A 21335-nucleotide genomic window follows, 5' to 3' on the forward strand; every position below is an offset into this window, starting at 1 on the left:
TTGAACATCTCTGAAGTCTTATGTAGTTAGTAGTGAGTCATCTATCAATTGACCAATTTTTTTTTCTTGGTGGTACAAAAAAATGATGATATACCTTAGAAAAAAAGTAATTTAGTGTCATTAAAAGATAACATTGAGGGACTGGGAATATGGCCTAGTGGCAAGAGTGCTTGCCTCGTATACAGGAAGCCCTGGGTTCGATTCCTCAGCACCACATATATAGAAAAGTCCAGAAGTGGCGCTGTGGCTCAAGTGGCAGAGTGCTAGCCTTGAGCAACAAGAAGCCAGGGGCAGTGCTCAGGCCCTGAATCCAAGCCCCAGGACTGGCAAAAAGAAAAAAAAGAAAAGATAACATTGAAACAGAAGCTTAGAAATAAATTGCTATCTTTATATGTTGCCATCTGTCTATGACCACACAGCTGTCTTTGAGAGTTGTGCAGTTCACTGGAGGTATTATTTGCTGGTGATAATGGGTATATAGTAATGTTCTTGTATGATGGGTGAGATATTGTCATTAGGATAGCAATAGTGATTTACTTTTCATCTAACAAGTTTTGTATACTGACTTAGCCTTTTAGGTTATTAAATTTGGGAGGCTTTACAAACACCCCTGATGAAAGTTTCTGTGTGAAACTGAGTTCCACAGAAGCTGGGATCTGCCACATTTTGTATTGTGATCTCTTCGCATCTCTGAGGAGTCTTGTGAAGGGAACATTATATTTATAAATACTTCATTTATATTTTAAGTAAGTGCTTTTTAAAAGTGCATTTATTGCTGAGTGTATAACTCAGGGGTAAGAATACTTGGCCAGCATGGCATGTGCATGAGACTTTGGGTTTGAGCCCTAGCATAGGAGGGGATCCGTGGGATAAAATATATTTCTTATGAAAAATTTCAAACATGAAAAAATAGAGTCATAAATCTCTGTGTATCCATCATTCAGCTTTAGCAGTTATCAACCCAAGACTGGTTTGTTTCATCTGCACCACCTCACCCTGCTGTGCTCTTTTGCCCTTACTCCTTGTAGCTCTTGCATAGATTATTTTGAGCAAACACACATAATTTCATAAAAAAAATAGTATGTGTATAGAGATTTTTAAAAATTACAAAAACCATTATACCTAAAAATGAACATTAATTCATAAATATAAAATATTTAAGCTACTGAGGTTGTCCCAATTTAAAAGTATATATTTAGAGACACTTACAGGTCGCTTAGACCCTTTTTTATCCCTGCCTCTTGGTGAACTACCTGTTGAGTTCCTTTGGTGCCAAATTCTTTCTCATCCCAGAAGAGATGCTTAATTTGCCTCATATGTTTTTCCTACTTCTTTAGATCTGTGTCTTTATGGTTAACTTCATTGTCACTGTGACCATACGATAAGTACCCAACATTCCAACATTTTATTAGTTGTTGGTGTCTTCCTCTATATTACTGAATTCTATCTCTAGCCACCTAAAACAGTACCTGACATACAATAGATGTTCAGTAGAAGTTCAGTGAATTAATGCATGAATGAATGATACTTTCTGTTTTGATTCACTGCCATGTGCCTTACTGAGGTCACTATTGTTGATCATGTCCCTTTGTTTTTTGTTTGTTTTTTTTTGGCCAGTCCTGGGGCTTGGACTCAGGGCCTGAGATCTGTCTCTGGCTTCTTTTTGCTCAAGGCTAGCACTCTGCCACTTGAGCCACAGCGCCACTTCTGGCCGTTTTCTGTATATGTGGTGCTGGGGAATCGAACCCAGGGCTTCATGTTATAGGAGGCAAGCACTCTAGCCACTAGGCCATATCCCCAGCCCTGTCCTTTTGTTTTCTTTTTTTTTTTTTTTTTTTTTTTGCCAGTCCTGGGCCTTGGACTCAGGCCCTGAGCACTGTCCCTGGCTTCTTTTTGCTCAAGGCTAGCACTCTGCCACTTGAGCCATGGCGCCAGTTCTGGCCATTTTTTTTCTGTATATGTGGTGCTGGGGAATTGAACCCAGGGCTTCAGGTATATGAGACAAGCACTCTACCACTAGGCCATATCTCCAGCCCGTCCCTTTGCTTTCTAAGTTATCCAAAAGGGAATTGGACTGAACTTACACTTTAGTTTACATATATTAGGCTCTGATAGCTTATTTTCTTTGAAGTTGCTTAATTTTCTCAAATCACTGTCTTCATTGTAACTTACCTTTTGGAGGTAAAATGGTTCTCAGGTTGTTTTTTGTAGGTCAGTTTGCATAGTATGAATTGCACCCTTAAAAACTTTCCTGTACTACAGTGAAGCCCACTTCATGGCTTGACACAGCAGTCTCTCAGTACAATGTTGTTCTACACTAGACCAAAGAACGTGAAGTATTCAGATTTGATTCTAGAATAAGCCTTTACCAATAATTAACTAAAAGCTGGGAAAGAAAATTCTCATCTTTTTTTTTCCTGAAAAACTAGCCTCCTGTTAATCTTTTTTGTTTCTTATTTATTTGTACAGAGAAGTTACAGTTTCATAGTTAGGCCTTGGGTACATTTCTTGTACTGTTTGTTATGTCCTCTTTCATTCCCCCCTCCCCTTCCCCCTTTCCCTCTCCCCCCCATGAGTCGTTCAGTTGGTTTACACCAAATGGTTTTTGCAAGCATTGCTTTTGGAGTCGTTTGTCTTTTTATCCTTTGTCTCTTGATTTTGATATTCCTTTTCACTTCCCTAGTTCTAATACCAGTATATACAGTTTTCAGTGTAGTCAGATAAGATACAGTGATAGTGTGGGTCCTGTTAATCTTATACCAGTGAATCTTTTGTTTCTTATATTGTAGTTGTCATTTCTAAAAATTTGATTTGGATCTTTTTATACCTTCCATGTTCTTCCTATGTTGCGTACCATGTGGAATACAATTACATTAGTTTTAAAATGTTCGTGTTAATTCCAACATTTGTGGGTTGGTTTCAGTCTAACCTATCTATCCATCCATCCTTCTTTTGTTCATTTGTTAAAAGTTTCTTTGAGAGAGTGAAGGAAGAAGTGACATTGTTCAAAAAGAAATGTACTCTATCTGACTTACGTCACTGTAACCATCTGTACATTACCTTTAGATAATAACAATACAAAAATTGAAAAAAATTATAGTTCCAGGCCTATCAGTGCCTTGAGGTAGCACTCAGCTTCCTTGCTCTTTTTTTTCGGGGCTGGGGCTTGAACTCAAGGCCTGGGCACTGTCCCTGAGCTTCTTTTGCTCAAGGCTAGCACTCTACCACTTCTGGCCTTTTCTGTGTGTGTAATACTGAGGAATCGAACCCAAGGTTCATGCATGCTAGGCAAGCACTCTACCACTAAGCCACATTCCCAGCCCCAGCTTCCTTGCTCTTGACTAGTATTTTTATTAGTTAATTGGAGATAGTCTCTTGGACTTTACTTCTCAAGCTGGCTTTGAACTGAGATCCTTATTCTTTTTTTTTTTTTTGCCCAGTCCTGGACCTTGGACTCAGGGCCTGAGCACTGTCCCTGTCTTCTTTTTGCTCAAGGCTAGCACTCTGCCACTTCAGCCACAGCACCACCTCTGGCCTTTTCTCTATGTGTGGTGCTGGGGACTCGAACCCAGGGCCTCATGTGGCCCTGCATTCTTGCCACTAGGCCATATCCCCAGCCCTGAACTGAGATCCTTAAATCTCAGTCGCCTGTGTAGGTAGGATTACAGGCTTGAACTGCTAGCACCCAGTGGCAAAAGACCTTTTTGTCTGGATGACAAGCATTATGAATTTTATTCTACTGGAGCTGAGTATTTTTGTATTCTTATAAATATTCTTAAGTTTTGCTTTAGAGGCGGTTAATCATTTAGAAACAAATTTATCCTTTCAGGTCTTGCTTTTGAAGCTTGCTGGATGGGACAGGAACAGTGCTCAATGGAGGGCTAATTATTCCCCATTACGGAGTCAAGACTCTTTTGTATACTTTGCCTGATGAACTGTGAAGTCTGGCTGTTGGGAATGGCTCCAAGTTCTGAGTGCTAGGCACTGTGAGCTTTTATCTTTTCTCTGTCCATGTGTCATTTTCTTATATTTCTGATTAGTTCCCAGCTGAATACTGGAGGGCAGCCGTCTGCAGTTATTGAATGTCTCTCAGTAAAGCTCTCCTTTCTGATAATTCATTCTGCATAGTCCAGCTGCCTTTCTGGATTTTAACCTTTGTTTTCTTCTCTGTAATGTAGTTACAGAGCTACTTTGAGGAATCACTGTTTGTTACCTAATACTGGGTGTTTTAAGACTAGTGTTTCATGTATTTTTGTTTTTTGGTTATTTCAGATGAGAGAGGTAATCTGATCACTAGTCTGTCTTGTGCAGAAGTCAAAATGACCAAGAATTGTTTATATTGTTTATACATCTTCCCTAAAGTTGTTTCAATTCCTTGAGCTGTTTGCTAAAGGAGAGAACTTAGTCCGAATTAAAGAAACAGTGCTTAAGGCTTATAGATGTATGTACATGCACTTTGTGGGTATATAGTAGATAATGTTGTATGGTAGAGTCTTGGATTTGGAATGTGCATAGTTTTGTTTGTACCTCCTTCTGCTATTTGTGGGTAGGCATGCTATTAATGTTTTTATTTATTTCCACATATGTAAAACAGGATGTTTACCAGTCCAACAGAAATGCTACTCGTTCAGAAACTATGAAGTAAATGAATGCTGTATAATTTTAAAAATATTTTAGTCATTGGTTGGCATTTGCATATTTTTGGATTGGAAACCAATATCCAAAATATTTTGGCAGCCTCCTTTCTTACTCAGACTAGCCTTAATTAAGCCAAGTAGTGGTTTCACTTTTTGTGAAAAATTTTACTTAATTGGTATTTTATTGCTTGAACAATGATGGCTTGAGGATTTAAGTAATTTTTGTTGTTATTGCTGTTGTGGGGCTTGAACTCAGGGTCTGGGTGCTGTCCCACTGAGCTTTTTGGTTCAAGGCTAGAGCTCTACCACTTTGAGCCACAGTGCCACTTCCAGTTTTCTGGTGGTTAACTGAAGATGAGAGTTTCATGGACTTTCCTGGCCAGGCTGGCTTTGAACCACAATCCTCAGATCTCAGCCTCCTGAATAGTTTAGGATTACAGGCCTGAGCCACTGCCACCTGGCTCTTAGGTAATTTTTTTTGATTGTGAAGAAAGGTTATTGCTTTCCTGTAGTTTTAACATTTATAATTCCTTATGTATGATGTAGTTAAATACAAAATATCAGCAAACTTCCTGGGAATAATCTGATTATAGCTAGACTTAATGGATTTTAATGAGCTATCTTATTCATTTCAACTTACTGTTTTCTGTGCATTCAAAGTATTTGAGATATGGTCTGTTTGTTTTTATTTAACATTGATTGAAGTATATTTAGTGGTTTAATGCATATTCCGTGATTTTTTAAAATTCTCTTCTGATTAAGGGCTCATGAGATTGTCTTGGCTAAGTTCAATTTTAGTTTTGACTGGTATATGGGAATTATGGATGATATCATAGAATAATTGTATGTTGGCTGACATTTGCAAACCACGGATGATATCATAGAATAATAGAATTTTATGGTTGAGGAGGGACATTAACACCATCTGGCCTAAATCTTTTGTCTAAAGTTGAGAAAATTGATGGCTACAGAAGGCACTTAAGTAATTGATTGCCAAAGGTCACTTAGCTACTTAACAGCAAAGTCAGGAAGAGATGTCAGAACCTTGAACTTCTGCTTCAGTGTTGTCTCTGCATTACTCACTTTTGTTTTCTTACTTAACTGATTCCTGACATTTTTTTAAACATACCATTTCCTTTAAATCCATCTCTGAGGTCGTCAGTTTTTATTAACTGATACCTGCATTTGAGTAGCTAGACATACACTGAGGCCCCATTCTTGTGCGTGATGTGTAAAGCAGTGGGAAGACAGGAACAACTCCTTGAAATAAGTTTGTAAGGGGCTATAAAGCTAACTCTTTTTATAAGGGGAGATGGCTTGATGATTTGATTGCCTACAATTGCAGCATTGGCAAACAAATAGTTAACTTTAAAAGTCACTAGGAAAAAATTTTTTAACTAGTTGAGTTACAAGAATTGGAGCTATAAATAGACTAGATGATAAAGAACACCAGCCTTGAATTAAATATGGATTTAAGACTGTCTAGGGAAAAAGGGATTTTTCTTGATGGATCTTAAGAGTTTTGCAGGAATAATTAGTTTTTTAGTGTCAAATTTGTGTTGTTTAAAAATAAAATTATGAACAAATTGTCAAGCCTTTGAGCAACATTCCTACTTGGCAGTGAAAATTTTTTAGTCTAGTTAATGTAATTGAAGGAACAATTGAGGTGTTTTTTAAAATCAAAAGTAAAAATATTCTATACATTGTAATGACAAAGTGCTACCTACTTCTTTAGGACTTGTCTGCTTCTTGTTTGCCTTTCAGCAGACCCGTCTCAACCCTCCATTCCCTTCCTCTGTCTGTTTTGTTGTCTTGTGGAGTTCAGTTCTGTTTTAAGCTCTCCTCTGACTCTTAAGAGTACTTCCTTATCTCTTTAGTTTCACTGAAACCTGATTTTCTCTGGTGACAGCTTCTTTAGAATTCTTCCTAGTCACTGAAAGCCATTTTATTAGGCTCCCTATTCTTTTAATATAATTTTAGGTCATCTCATTGTGTTTTCCAATACGGTCTTGAATTCCTGGGTTCAATCCATCCTCTTAGCTCAGCCTCCCAAGTACTGTGATTTGTCTCTTACTTTTTCTTGAAGACTTCTGAGTGTATGATGAGAAGGTAGAGAAAAAAGATTAAACTCAGAAATACAAAGTGTGCTATTCTCTACAGATCACACCTTTTTCAGAAAATAAATTTAGGATTATTTTTATTTCATTAATCTTATTTCCTAATTATCAAGTAAAACACTAAACTATAGACTATTTTAATAGTACACAAGACCACAGACAAGAAAAATACCAAGCATTACTTAATCGTGTATTAGTAATTTTTCAGTAGTCTTTCTAGTCTTTTTTCCCTATGTCCTTATTTTCCCTGTAGACATTTTCTTCTTTCAGGATTAAGAGTTTATGTAATTCTTTCATTGCCCTGTGACTCATCCACACTCCCTCTACAGGTACACAGGCAACTGGAGGGAACACTGTTCCTTCATCCTTATGGGCTGTGGCCAGGAGGCCATTATAGGACTGGAGACTGACTGAGAGGGTGGCCAGAGGTAGACTTAAGGGTATGAGAAAGCCAACAAGTCATGGGCCAGTGTGGGTAAGAACAGCCTTGGCCATCCATCTTCAGCAGAGAGTGAGAGTGTAGGGCTCTGTCCCTCGGCCACGAGACCTGGGTCTTTTAAGACTGCCCTGTGGGTCTTTTATTTGGAGAAGGGAAACAGCTGTATGTAGCAGGCTATGCTCACAGGAGGGACTGCTTGGCTCTGCTGTCATAGAAACCAAGGTTGGGAGCCTAGGATGAGGTTTACTAGAAGAAAGGGAAATGTGCTACCTGGGGTCTTCTCCTGGATGGCTAAGGGCAATGGTTGCTAAGTGCTGGTCCTGGGCACCCAGGGGCTCTTGGGCATGCATGTGCAGGGCAAGGAGAGCTGTGAGCCCCACATTCAGGTGGGAGATCCTCAGCAGGGTTGTTGGGAGCCAAGACAAGATAGCAAGAATGCTTACCAACTACGCAGAGGGAAAGGAGGGTGTGTATGGAACCCTGATGGACAGTGGCTGTGTGAACTCCAGCAGTTTGCAATGCTGTAGCTCTGGGCCCAATTTCTTGTGGATGCTCAGCTTTTGATAGTCTTTTCTAGTGTTTTTCAGTCACTCTTTTTGGTCACTGAAACCTCTCTTCAAAAGGGGTATCCATGAACAAGTAATGAGTAAAAGGAGTATAGTTGCTTGGTGCTACCTTCTCCAAAGAAAAAGAGAATGTTGAAACTTATTGAATTATATCTTAAATAATACGGATGTATCATGGTTTATTAATCACTGTGGGTAATTTTTATTATTTTCTCCAATTTAAATTATTTTGATTAATGTCTTTGTGCATAAAAATAAATGTCTATGATTTTCCTAAGATATTTAGTATTAGAATTATTATGTCAAGGACTATAAATATTTATAAAACTTTATATATAGTCACATTGCTTACCACACCATATCCAACATTCAGTATTACATTTAAAGAACATATGCATTTTTGTTATAATGTCAAATGCTCTCCTAAAAAAGATGTTCAAAACTGCTTGTTCACTAAAAATAACAGGGTTTATGGGGAAAATAAGGTTAAGGGCAGATCACTCAAGACTTCTGCAATTTTCAAATCAGAGTACTAACAAAAAACATAACTGGTACCTTATGAGATCATTGGGTAGCACGAACCATTTAGCATGGCCAAGGCTGCCTCCAAGGGGAGTTAAAGCTATCAAAATGTAAGAGGGTAGAAATCTCAGGCTGCATGGTCTTGAGAGTGAGCAGATAAAAGACCTACAAAGAGTAGGAAGTTAGCAAGGCTTGACTTATTAGGAAAGCTAAAGTACGGGTCAGGTAACGAGGAGCAGTTCCTGATGTGGGAAGTTTGGATAAGGGATGACCACCTTGAAGTTGTAGGGGCCTGAAGGTTTATAGTCCAGTAATATTGGGTAATAGGTGGTGTTGCTTAGATTTGGGGAGGTACTATACCTGAGCTTTTGAGAAAGTGAGGGAAGAAGACCATCTGAACCTTTGATTTTCTTTCATATTCTGAATTTAAGGTTGTATAGTAGTTATTATGCCCTGAAGACTCCTGTGCTGCCTTGATCTGAAAGGGAGTGGGCTCCATAAGGAAGATATAGGGCCATTATCTTAATAGTTAATCCAAGGTGTGAACCATCTGGAGATCTTTTGATTTTTCCCACCAAGAAGGGGAACGGAATCCTTGTAGCTCAGGTAATTTCCTCCTTCCTGCACATCAGCATCCATCTGGCTAACATTATCACTATAATGCTGGCCTCTAGTGTGAATTATAGATTACTTCTACTCCTGGATACTTAAGAGCTGAACCTAGTCTCAGTAGGATGGAAAATACGCTGTGGATAGCTGAGGTTCTTATGGAGGAAGCAGGGATTTTTTTTTCCCAGCTGGAAGTCAAAGGCTTTGGCTCACACTTGGGTTTTAATCAGGTAGCTGTCTCCCTTCCATTTTGAATCTCTCTTGTTAAATCTGTACCAACTTTGAGAGAAAGGGTGTTTGCTTGTAGGTACCACTCAGACAAGCTCTTTCCAGGAGACAGAGTGGCTCAGGTCCTGCACACCAATTCTTATAGGGAGAGCTACTTGGGTGGAATAAAATACAATGTCCTCCTGCTTTATAAGGTGGCACAGCATCTGGGTGAGCTCTTTGTGATGTGCATGTACACATCCCTGTGCATGTTCTCATCCCTGTGTCTGAAATACTGATGGGTCTCATTTTGAAGATATTTATTACTTAATTATTTCCCCCTATTTTGTTCTAGGTCTTGATGCAGAACTGTATTATGTGAGAAACGACCTTATTAGTCACTACGCTCTATTGTTTAACCTGCTAGTACCCAGTGAGACAAATTTCCTGCACTTCACTTGGCATGCGAAGTCCAAGGTAAGAGAGAGAGAGAGTGAGTGGCCAGCAGCTGCCATGGCAGAGCCACACAGGCAAGGGCTGTATTTGACAGAAGGGTCAGGGGGTGGTGTGCCATGACAGTACTGGATCTTTTCAGATTTATATTTTAAATCTGGAACCTCCAAAATGTCTCAAGTCCTTTGTAGTGAGGTGGCCAGCATTTCAGTGGTTGGCACGTACAGACACTCGATCCGCTTAGGGTTTTTAAGTGTAATTTGGGTCTAGGCTTGGGAAAGGGTAGTCAGACCTGATAATGACCCTGTGAGGGGATTTGGGGGACACTGGTACGATCTTCTGCACGTTTTGTAGCTGTCCCATTTGAGGTAAAAGCAAGGTGCAACAGATGAACCCATTATGTATGCTGTGGTGAGGTGCTTTTAACCTCGGGGTCTAACCCCCAAAACCTGACATTTATTATTATTATTATTATTATTATTATTATTATTACTATTGCTGGTACCATGGCTTCAACTCAGGGTCTCACGTTCTTGCTTGGCTTCTTCTACACTCGTGGTTAGCATTCTGTCATTTGGGCTGTGCCTCCATTTCTGGCTTCTTGGTAAGAAATCTTGTTAAGATTTTGTCTACTTGAGTTGGCTCTGTGCCTGGATACTTAGATCTCAGATTCCTGAGCCACCAGTGCCCAGCTTGCAGTCCAGGACCTTACTTGTTGCTGAATTCTTTACATCTCCTCTAACTTCCCAGGTTCCTCGGATATAAGATTTTTCCCAAGGAGGCTGTATGTGGAGCTTCTTCCCCTCCTCCAACCAGGTTTCTCTTTTTCTTTTCTTTTCTTTTCGTTTCATTTCTTTCCTTTTTCTTTTTCCTTTGCTTTTTCTTTTTTGCCAGTCCTGGGGCTTGAACTCAGGGCCTCAGCATTGTCCCTGGCTTCTTTTACAAGGCTAGCATTCTACCACTTGAGTGACAGCACCACTTCTGGCTTTTTCTGTATATGTGGTGCTCAGGAATTGAACCCAGGGCTTCATGCATGCTAGACAAGCACTCTACCACTAGGCTACATTCTCAGCACCTAGGTTTCTGAGTAGAATTTTACTTAAGAAATAAAAACAGTTCCAATATTAAAAATAAGAATACCTATTGTAGGTACTTTTTAATTATTACAGAGTAGTTATCTGTTTTGACATTGGTTATATTGGGCATATGTGTGTAAGTAACTCTTATGCAGATTCTGCATACTTTTGTGCTTTTGTAGAGTACTGAACTATGTAGCCTGATAAACAGTAGCTCTGTTCCTTCATACAGAGTTGTACTTTTATTCCCCTTCAGTGGTTGTATCTTATTTGCTTACGTAATTGTGCTTTGATCAGGACTTATAAGAGTAAACTAAGACCCAGATTTGGAAAGGGTCTTACCTAATCTAGTATTGGGGGCAAAAGCAGGATGTGGACATGACCTGAAATGGGTAAGTCACTCCAAGAGGGCAAGGAAGTGACAGGTTCTTTACTTGGTCATTTGGCTCTGAGACAAAGTCATGAACTTTCAGAAGGATGGCTATGGTTCCTAAGCTCTAACACTTTATCAGAAACTCCGAGTTCTTGCTTTTGAATATTTCTCAGAAAATTAAATGCCTCCAAAGATCTTTAGGCTTCCTAATAGATCATTTCAACACTAGATATTTTAACATTAGTTTTCACATATCAAAGGTTTGGCTAATAGTGTTGCTTTCCAGTGTTTACATGGCTATTCTGTCTTGCCAAAGATTGTGGCTCCCTCAGAGGCCTTAGTTGTGTCTGTCTTAACATGTATGTCACACGTGCCTCAGTGAGTGCTAATTATGTTTTGAGATAATAGGCCATATATATGTATGTATGTATGTATATACATATATATATATAATAAAGAGGGAAAACTACTGGGTTGTTTTAACAGGCACCTTGGCTCTTCTGTATTCTAGAAGGTTCCTCCAATGTCCAGGGGGGGAAAATGCAGTTACACCTCTTAGATGGCATACTTTAGCTGGCCCAGAGGTACAAAAATACACTAAGATATAGTATGATCTCCCACCACCCACCCTTACTCTATAGCTGCTCTCTGGCATTAGGGATTTCTTCATCATTGTCCGGGAAAGTCTATGGGTGCTTGCTAGACCAGTAGGATCTACTGAGATCAACCTGCTGTGTCCCCTCCACAGTGAGGTTTCTATGAGAAAGGCAGTACACTGGTAAGTTCAGAGAAATTAAAAGGCTGTTGGCAAGTGCATTCTGTGTTCCAGAAGGAGGTGGATTTACTCATCAGCTGCCTATTTGCAATTGCCATTTGCTCCAAGGATGATTACCAAAAATGTTTATATTGTAGTGCATTCAAATTTTTATATTTTCTCTGGTTACTAAAGTATTTTGGCACATTCTTTTTCCCCTAACAACTGCTGTTCGCATTTTCTTCGTCCCAGTAGATTATAAATTTAGCCTTTGAATAAATTTGTTTCTTCAAAGAGTGATTCGCAAATATAATTCTTTAGAGATCAATACATGTGCAGAATGTGGAGAAAATTGGATTTCAATAATAGGTATTTCCAGGGCTGGGGATATGGCCTAGTGGCAAGAGTGCTTGCCTCCTATACATGAGGCCCTGGGTTCAATTCCCCAGCACCACATATACAGAAAATGGCCAGAAGTGGCGCTGTGGCTCAAGCGGCAGAGTGCTAGCCTTGAGCAAAAAGAAGCCAGGGACAGTGCTCAGACCCTGAGTCCAAGCCCCAGGACTGGCCAAAAGAAAAAAAAAAAAAAAATAGGTATTTCCTTCTCTGATTTCTCAAGGATTCCCACATTCAGACAGTCTCTCAGAAAGGGCAGGCTTCCATGTTTTCATGGTTTCATACTGTGTGTTCTTCTAAGCTACTGACATGGCCAAATGATTGCCTTCTTAGCATCTTTTCTTCACAACTACCACTTCTCCCCAACTACACTCAACCTCATCTTCGTTCCTCCTCCCTGCCTGTCCCCTTGCTCCATTGAGGGACTCGTGCTAGACTGGTTCCTTGACTCCTGTGCTCTACCCCTTTCTTCTTTCTTGGGGTTCAGCTGTTCTTCTGCCTAGAAAACTGGACCTACAGCAAAGGATACAATGAATTTGGAGAACCGTAGTAAGTTCAACTTCGAGTCTGTTAAATCTGAAGGCTGTAGGGTCCTTAGGTAGATAGGTCAGCCTAGTAGGTAATTATACATATAGAGGAGATTCATAATAAAGGACAGCAAGAGAAACAAGTTGATGGTACGGAGAGCTTATTAGTGGCAAATATGGGCTAGAACCTCATGTACTATGGAAAGGAGAAGTTGTCATTCAAAGAGAATCGACTTTTCCTTGGAAGTGGAGTTCGAACAAGAGGTGTTCTCACAGATCTGTCTGGTGCTGGAAAGAGGCCAGAAAGTGGGTTCCTCTGTGTTAGTTGAGGAGGGACAAGAACCTTGTTTTTGAGTGAGGAAGCAAGAAGGGCAGTGGGTGGTGAATTTGTAAACTCCGAAAGAAATTGGAGAAGGATCAGTGAAGGAGGGATTGCTGAGCACAACTCAGGGCCTGCCCTGAGATGAGGTGGTTATTGTGATGAGTGCCTCTCTTCAGGATGTGATTCCCACAGCTGGATAGCAGGAGTGGAGTAAGGGGCAGTGAGATTGCTAGGGCCATCTTCCCAGATGGTAGAAGAGGGTGTGAACCAGCTGAAGATGTCAAAAGGTGTGTCAGTAATATCCCTTTGGGGCACAGGCTGTGGGAGCAGGAAACCAAGCTGGGCTAGAGAAAAAAATAGTTGATCCCTGTGTTCCCCAGTAGGATCCCAGCCCATACTTGCTTAGCTAGCTCTCCAGCACCCTCTGGTGGTAGCCATGGTACTGCCACGTCCAAAGCTAGTAATGCTTCCTAGCTGAAATAGCAGATCGTTGATGTACTGCAGCAGAATGTGGCACTAAGCACAGCTTCTAATAGATAGTATTCATGTACCCATCTTAACCGAGAAGAAAGGTTTAGTATTCACATACCTCTGCAGTGTTTAACTCAGGGGCTTTCAGGTAAAGTGTTAAAAGAGAACCAAACTGAACTATAGCAGTGAGTAAGAGCTGGACTAGAGACTAGCTTATGTGTTAAGAATCTTTGTTAGCCACATAGATGTTCTCAGCACTTGATTTTTTATCAGTGACAGAAGGCATTGACAAATAATTATGACCTGCAAAGTATGTATCGCAACTCATTGGTTGTTTATCTGAGTCCCCAGACTTCTCCATTGATGGCTGTGTAGACCTCGGAATGATTTTTCAAATCTTCCTTGGTAGGCTTAAGGGGAGAATGGTGGTACTATTCTGGGCACCAGAGAGAGAGAGAGAGAGAGAGAGAGAGAGAGAGAGAGAGGGAGAGAGAGGGAGGGAGGATAATCAATCTGTCCTGTTGAAAATGTCTAAAACTGTCTCTGACAATGTAGATTTGGTAGCTGGATTATTTTGTATTCAATGAAAGATTCATTATTTGTACTGATTAATGAGCTAATTAGTGAAGTTAAACTGTTAATGTCTTTTCAATGACCATAGATCCAATGTGGATTATTTCTCTTCATTTTACAGGTTGAATATAAACTAGGATTCCAAGTAGACAATTTTGTGGCTATGGACATGCCCCAGGTCAACATTTCTGTTCAGGGGGAAGTTCCACGCACTTTATCAGGTGAGTAAGAGTTCTTGAAGACAGGCATAGCATACTGTCTTTATTTGTCCCTCCCCTGTCCCCAGATGGACAGTTTACGCATTACCATCTCTAACTAGATAGTTATCAGGCATGTAAAGTCTTTGGAAAGCACTTTTTATGAGTGCTGATTGTTGGGGATGGGAATGTGGCCTAGTAGCAAGAGTGCTTGCCTCGTATACATGAAGCCCTGGGTTCAATTTCCCAGCACCACATATGCAGAAAACGGTCAGAAGTGGCGCTGTGGCTCAAAAGAAGCCAGGGACAGTACTCAGGCCCTGAGTTCAAACCCCAGGACTGGCAAAAAAAAAAAAAAAAAAAAAAAGGATGCTGATTGTTGGGACTGTGTTCCTAAACTTTTCCCCTTTCCTACCTTCCTGGAACTGTTTGTGCTCAGCCTTTCCTTTCTTTCTTGCCTACATTGCTAACTCTGGCCTCCACGTGGGTCTCTGTCTCTGGTTTTACTTCTCTTGGGTTAATTTCCAGTGTGGCCTGCCTGGGCATTGCCCATTTACATCTGACCACATGGCATTGAGTTCGCCAGCATCCCCCATTCCAGTCAGCTGCATTGCAGACTCCCCAGCCTAGGTATTGGGTCCTGTATTCTCTGCCCCTGCCTGCTGTACTTGCCCTAGCACTCCAGCACTTCAAGATAACATGCAGCTTGGTGTTCAGTCCTCTGCACATGCTGGCTTCTATTGGAAACACCTTTTCCTTTTACTGTTTCCTGACTCCTATTCATGCTGTTCCTCCTGTACGACACAAAGTCTGTACTGTCCCTCTTTCTCTTTACTCTTCTGTTCTTCTTGCCCCATAGATACATTTAACTAGTTTAAACAGATTACATCATCTAGAACGTTTATTTAAATGTATTTTCTTTTCTTTTCTTTTTTTTTTTTTTGGCCAGTCCTGGGGCTTGGACTCAGGGCCTGAGCTCTGTCCCTGGCTTCTTCTTGCTCAAGGCTAGCACTCTGCCACTTGAGCCACAGCGCCACTTCTGGCCATTTTCTGTATATGTGGTGCTGGGGAATCGAATCCAGGGCCTCATGTATATGAGGCAGGCACTCTTGCCACTAGGCCATATCTCCAGCCCCCTAAATGTATTTTCCATTGGTACTAATTTTGAAATGTCTCTTAGTGATATTTTGGGCATTAGTATTGATTTTTAGAAAATTAAACTATTTTCTCTCTTTTCTTTTAAACAGTGTTTCGGGTCGAGCTTTCCTGTACTGGCAAAGTAGATTCTGAAGTTATGATACTAATGCAGCTCAACTTGACAGTAAATTCTTCAAAAAATTTTACAGTCCTAAATTTTAAACGAAGGAAAATGTGCTACAAAAGTAAGAAATCTGTTTAACAAGGTGTTTTATGTAGCTGTGAATGGTAATAGGTGACACTGAAGTGCTCTGCAGCTATTAGCAGCAGAGTGTTGGCCAAAATATGGTCCGCAGTCTGTGGATTCCCCCACTGCTACTGTCTGCTAAGGTTAACATAATGTTAAATAGAATGATTCATATCTTCTCAGTTTGCTTTACTATGTACATGAAAACTAGCATTAAAATTCTCCGGTATAATTAAATATCACATTTAATTAATTAATATTATTATTTTTGTTGGCCATGGCTTGAACTCGGGCCTGGGCTCCGTCCCTGAGCTCTTTTTGCTCAAGGCTAGCACTTACGGACTTTTCTTCCCCGGCTGGCTTCAAACCACAAGCCTCAGATCTCAGCCTCCTGAGTAGCTAGGATTACAAGTGTGAGCCACCAGTGCCTGGCTTCATTGAAATTTAATAATAGTACTAACTTTGGGTACTCTTACACTTGGCTACTCTAATCTTCCAGTTTGTTCTGATTCTTTAATATGTGATCCTAATTATCTATATTTATACATTTAAAGAGCTGTCTGCAATAGGAAACATTTATGCCATATAGCATGTTAACGATATATTACTGCCTGCTATTGTTTGGGGAGGGAATTGTGGGTTTAGGCAAGTTTTGTTACTCTAGGACTCTGTTGAACCTTGCATTCTGCTCATGTGCCTGGTGAACTTCCGTAAAGACAATGTAGTATGTGTACTTTCCCATACTTCCTTTACCTTCTCATTGAGTATTTAAATAACACCCTTTGTCTAACACTGGTATAGACTGCTTATTGATTGTACTGATGATTGTCAGAGCAGTAGTTTTCATTGTCCTGCAACAAATAACTTGTTACTTAGTTCAGGAAGTGTTCTCATAGCACACAAAACAATGTTGGACAAGATTGAGAAAATGTTATTATAGTACTTAAAGATTTCAATGCAAAAGAATTTCTAAATCATCTTTTTCCCTTCTAATACAGAACTTGAAGAAGTAAAAACTTCAGCATTGGACAAAAACACTAGCAGAACTATTTGTAAGTTTACTGTATTATCTTTCTCTTATTAGGGATAGAAAATGGTTGATTTCCTATGAACATGATTACATTGAGCTGGGAAAGCCTTGTGTTTTCTACATTGTCATTGCTACTTATTTTACTGGTATATTATAATCTGGTATAGATTAAGTGAAGCTTTGAGTTTTGAATATTTTTAGAAATAAGTGCAAGATCTTTATTAGAAAAAGTTGGAAAATCCAGTTTTTTGCCCTGGACCTAAACCCTTATCCAGTTTCATTCAGATAAAAGTGCAGGTTTGTTATTCTTTTCTTTTTTCTTTTTGCACTAGGCCTGGGCTTGAACTCAGGGTCTGGGCACTGTTCCTAAGCTTTTTTGCTCAACTCTAGTGCTCTACCACTTATGTGAGCCATAGCTCCTCTCCCAGCTTATTGGGTAGTTAGTAGGAGATAAGACTCTCATGGACTTTCCTGCCTTGGCTGGCTTTCTATCTTGATCTTCAGATCTCAGCCTCCTGAGTAGCTAGGACTATAGGTATGTATGAGCCACTGGCACCCAGCTCAATGTTAATCTCTTTTAAAATATCTCACTCATTTACAATAAATCACTCACACTTTACAATTATCCAACACATACTCATTTTGATTTATCACAGATAGATAGGAAATTTAACAGCAATTCCTTAGTATCTTCTGATAGCTGTCTATATTCAAATTAACCTGATTCTGTGGAAAACATCTTTTTGTAATTTCTTCTCCATGAATTGGGATCCAATGGAAGCCTATACTTACTGTGTTTGCTTGAGACATATTGATCAAAAGCACCTCTCCTCTTTATTAATGAATGCAATTATATCATTTTTTTCCTATAGAATTTCCCTCCTTCTGCATCCTGCTAGTGTTGTTTAACCTGCTCTTCTCTTTCTAGTAACTGTTCTTAGAGTTTGCATTTGATTAGACTCATCCAACTCTTTTGGCAAGAATAATTCTTGGGTGATTCTGTGTGTTTTCCGTTTCATCTTTTTTTTATCTCCCAAGGAGCGAAAAGCATCAGAATGTCCTAAAGTAGATTCTTGTTGAAGATAAAATAATATGAGACATTGACTACTTGGTATAGAATATCTCTGAAAAGGAAGAAAAAAAACATTCTTTACAATGTCAGTGGCATTTTAAAATTCTGATAATCTTATTCACTGTTGTATTTTTAATGCTAGTAGGATATTTCTAAGAGCAATATGGAATATCCTTTCCTTGTCTGTTTCTTCTTTGCCCTCTACCTTCCTACTATCCAAACATTCAACACGGACTGAATGTCTACAATGTACTGAGTGGTATGACTGAGGCAGAAGACTAAACTCTTACAGACCGACTTAAGGCATGTGGCATTGCAGAGGATATAGACTAGGCAGTAGGCAGTGATAACACAGCATAGCAGGCTACGTAAAGTGGGTACATGGGCTTTGGAACCTGGAGATGGGTCAGAGAATTGCTCCTGAGGAAGTGAGGTTCAGCTTTCTAAGGAAAGTGACCCCTGAGATCTGAAGGGGGCCAACTGGGCCCCATCCACTGGGACACATCCAATATCACAGTGAGAAGCTAGAGCAGTGCACATGTAGGCCTGGCAGTTGGAGGTAACTGAGCAAAGTGCCTGTGCTGTGCCCTGGCACTGCCAACCCAGGCCTGCGGGGCTTTCCCAAACCTGCTTGAAAACCCTCCTGTGGTACCACGTAAGTCTTGAGGAGAGTATCGCCTTCATTCCAGCTCTAGCCACATCTAGATGATCCTTAAACCGTTCTAGCATTTATTAGTTAATGCAAGTTTAAATCTTTGGGCTGTTTTTGCTGTTTTGAGACAGACTCTTACTGAGTAGCCCAGGTTGACCTGGAATGCACTGTGTACCTCAGGCTGGCTTCAAATTGTAGTACCTTTGCCTCAGTTTCCTGAGTCCTGGGACTCACAGGCATGTGCCACCATACCTAGCTCAAAGTTTGAAATTTTAAAGTAGTCTCTTTCCCTTATTTCTTTTTTCAAAGTCTGTACCATTTACCTTGTGTCCCGACCTGTCCCCAGAGCTGAATACTGCATATCTGTTAACTTGACATCTCCACACAATTGTGTACTAGGGGCTCCAAATTTAAGTTGGACAAAACCAGACTCTTGATCCTCAAGTTCTCTTACCCTGCTTCTTTTTATCTTTTAAGAATAGTATTGTCCAAGTGGTCCCTTAATCCCAAACCTTGATGCCTCTTTCTTCCAACCTCAGTAAAGTCTGCTAGTGAGGCCTGTCAACTGTGCTGCCAAGTCCATTCCATTCACTCCACGTCTTTACTATGGCACTCAGCTGAGCCAAGCCAGCGACCCTCTAATGTGTCCCTGTTTCTGCTCTTGCTTCTCCATGTAGCACTCCTCACCCCGGCATTCAGGCGTCAGTTTTGTAAGTGGCCAATGTGTCATTCCTTTGCTTGAAGCTTCGCAGTGATTTTTCATCTCATTTAGGATAGATTCCAAATTCCTCGGGTTTTATTCAGTGGAATTATGTGAGCCTCCATTATCATAATTTACACAAATCTTTCCAGTCCCTCCAGTTGTGCTTAGTCATATGTCTTTACCCCTTTGTCAGAATGTAGCTTTGTCTCCCTGTGCTTCTTCTCAGTGTGCCTTTTGGTGTCTTGAGACAGTGTCTTGCTGTGTAGCCCAGGCTGGCCTTAAACTTGATATTTTCCTGATTTCTCTTTTAAAATAATATAAAAGCTGAATATAATGTTATTGAATCAGTAAGGTCTTTAAAAACAGATCGGCAAAGTGCTCTAAAAAGATCTGTGATTTCTGCAAGGGTGACTATTAATCATATATAATTTTATACTTTAAGTGAAATAAAATTAAATCCTCACACAATAGTGATACAGTGCCCACATGGTCAGAAGCCACTGTGTCAGGTCAGTACAATATAGAACATTTCTTGGTTTCAGAAAACTTTTTTTTTTTTTTTTTTGGCCAGTCCTGGGCCTTGGACTCAGGGCCTGAGCACTGTCCCTGGCTTCCTTTTGCTCAAGGCTAGCACTCTGCCACTTGAGCCACAGCGCCACTTCTGGCCGTTTTCTGTATATATGGTGCTAGGGAATCGAACCCAGGGCCTCATGTATATGAGGCAAGCACTCTTGCCACTAGGCCATATCCCCAGCCCGGTTTCAGAAAACTCTTAAGACAGCAGTACTGCAGTATGTTTCATGCATTGGTGTATAACACTTGTGTGTATCTGTTGTTAGCCAGAAGTTTTAATAATGTTTTTTACAAGTATAGCAAAAACATAAAAAATTGTGTGAACATATACTAGCATACCACAGGTAAATCAAAGAAAGGATAAAAATCATAGAAAGGATGCATGAAATGGAAAGTTTTTACAATAAAGATGTTATTCACTGTGTATATTAGATCACTAAACAATCGTTTGTTTAAAAAGCTTAATGTGCTTTTTTTTTTCAGATGATCCTGTACATGCAGCTCCAACTACTTCTACACGTGTGTTTTACATTAGTGTAGGGGTGTGTTGTGCAGTAATATTTCTTGTAGCAATAATTCTAGCCGTTTTGCACCTTCATAGTATGAAAAGGATTGAACTGGATGACAGGTACTGTACATATTTTTGGGAAAGGAAAAAAATAAAAGCATGTGTGTGAAAGTCCACATTTATCCAGCACAGTGGTACAAGAGTATGTTAGCCTTAGCTAACAGAAAAATAATTTCTTCTAATCACCGTCTTATATCCTTTAAAGTTTATGTAGTCATTAATTATAGCTTATTATTTATTGAGAAGAATTCTTGTAGAAATCCAAGCTGTTTTCTATCCCCATTGCTCCTTGCTGCTGTCATAGTTGACTCAGGTACTTTCCACTTAGCGTAGTGCTTATTTGCTCCTCCCTCTACATTCAGTAATCTATTAAGCAAATGAAAAACTGACACAGATAACCCATAACATTTCAATGTCCACAATCTCTCAATCTCTCTGAGGATGCACAGGAGTGCCATCTACTGTTCACTTAAAGGGGAGAAATGGAGTCCATGTTTATTTAGCAATCAGTGATATTGTTTGCAGGTAGTATTTAAGTTGTGCTTTCACGTACATTATAAGTTTGAGCCCCACAGAATGTTATAAGGTAGATTTTTTTTTTTTTTGCCAGTCCTGGGCCTTGGACTCAGGGCCTGAGCACTGTCCCTGGCTTCTTCCCGCTCAAGGCTAGCACTCTGCCACTTGAGCCACAGCGCCACTTCTGGCCGTTTTCTGTATATGTGGTGCTGGGGAATCGAACCTAGGGCCTCGTGTATCCGAGGCAGGCACTCTTGCCACTAGGCTATATCCCCAGCCCCGTATAAGGTAGATTTTTTAAAATCCCATTTTATGAGTAAGTCATCTGAAATTACTTATTTCCTCAACTGATTTCTAGTCAGATGCTCGAGTAGTACTCAGATCTGACTTTCTGTAATGTCCTGTAGTTCCTTCTAAGGATTGGGATGCATAATGTTCATAATAATAAAAGCAACTAGAAATATGAGGGCCAGGCAGTGTGTAAATGCTTTATATATTCGTCTTTCTTGTACCCCTATTAGCAGTTTGGTCATGGGGCTGTATTCTCTTTATCTATGATGAGTTTGAGGCTCCAGAAGGCCTGAATAGTTTTGCCAAC

At 40.1% G+C, this 21335-nt stretch overlaps 1 protein-coding gene across 2 annotated transcripts in view; it reads left to right on the forward strand.

Annotated features, from left to right (window-relative positions):
* Positions 1–21335, forward strand: part of Ryk (receptor like tyrosine kinase) — a 52621-nt gene that overhangs the window by 8615 nt on the left and 22671 nt on the right. For both annotated transcript variants that reach the window (XM_048334558.1, XM_048334559.1), the window contains exons 2-6: positions 9453–9574; positions 14164–14263; positions 15487–15621; positions 16622–16675; positions 20137–20281. In XM_048334558.1, the coding sequence (XP_048190515.1) occupies positions 14206–14263; positions 15487–15621; positions 16622–16675; positions 20137–20281 (392 nt within the window). In that variant the 5' untranslated portion in view covers positions 9453–9574; positions 14164–14205. The remainder of the gene's footprint in view (positions 1–9452; positions 9575–14163; positions 14264–15486; positions 15622–16621; positions 16676–20136; positions 20282–21335) is intronic.

This window comes from Perognathus longimembris, chromosome 26 (assembly GCF_023159225.1).
Source record: "Perognathus longimembris pacificus isolate PPM17 chromosome 26, ASM2315922v1, whole genome shotgun sequence".
Lineage (NCBI taxonomy): Eukaryota > Metazoa > Chordata > Mammalia > Rodentia > Heteromyidae > Perognathus > Perognathus longimembris.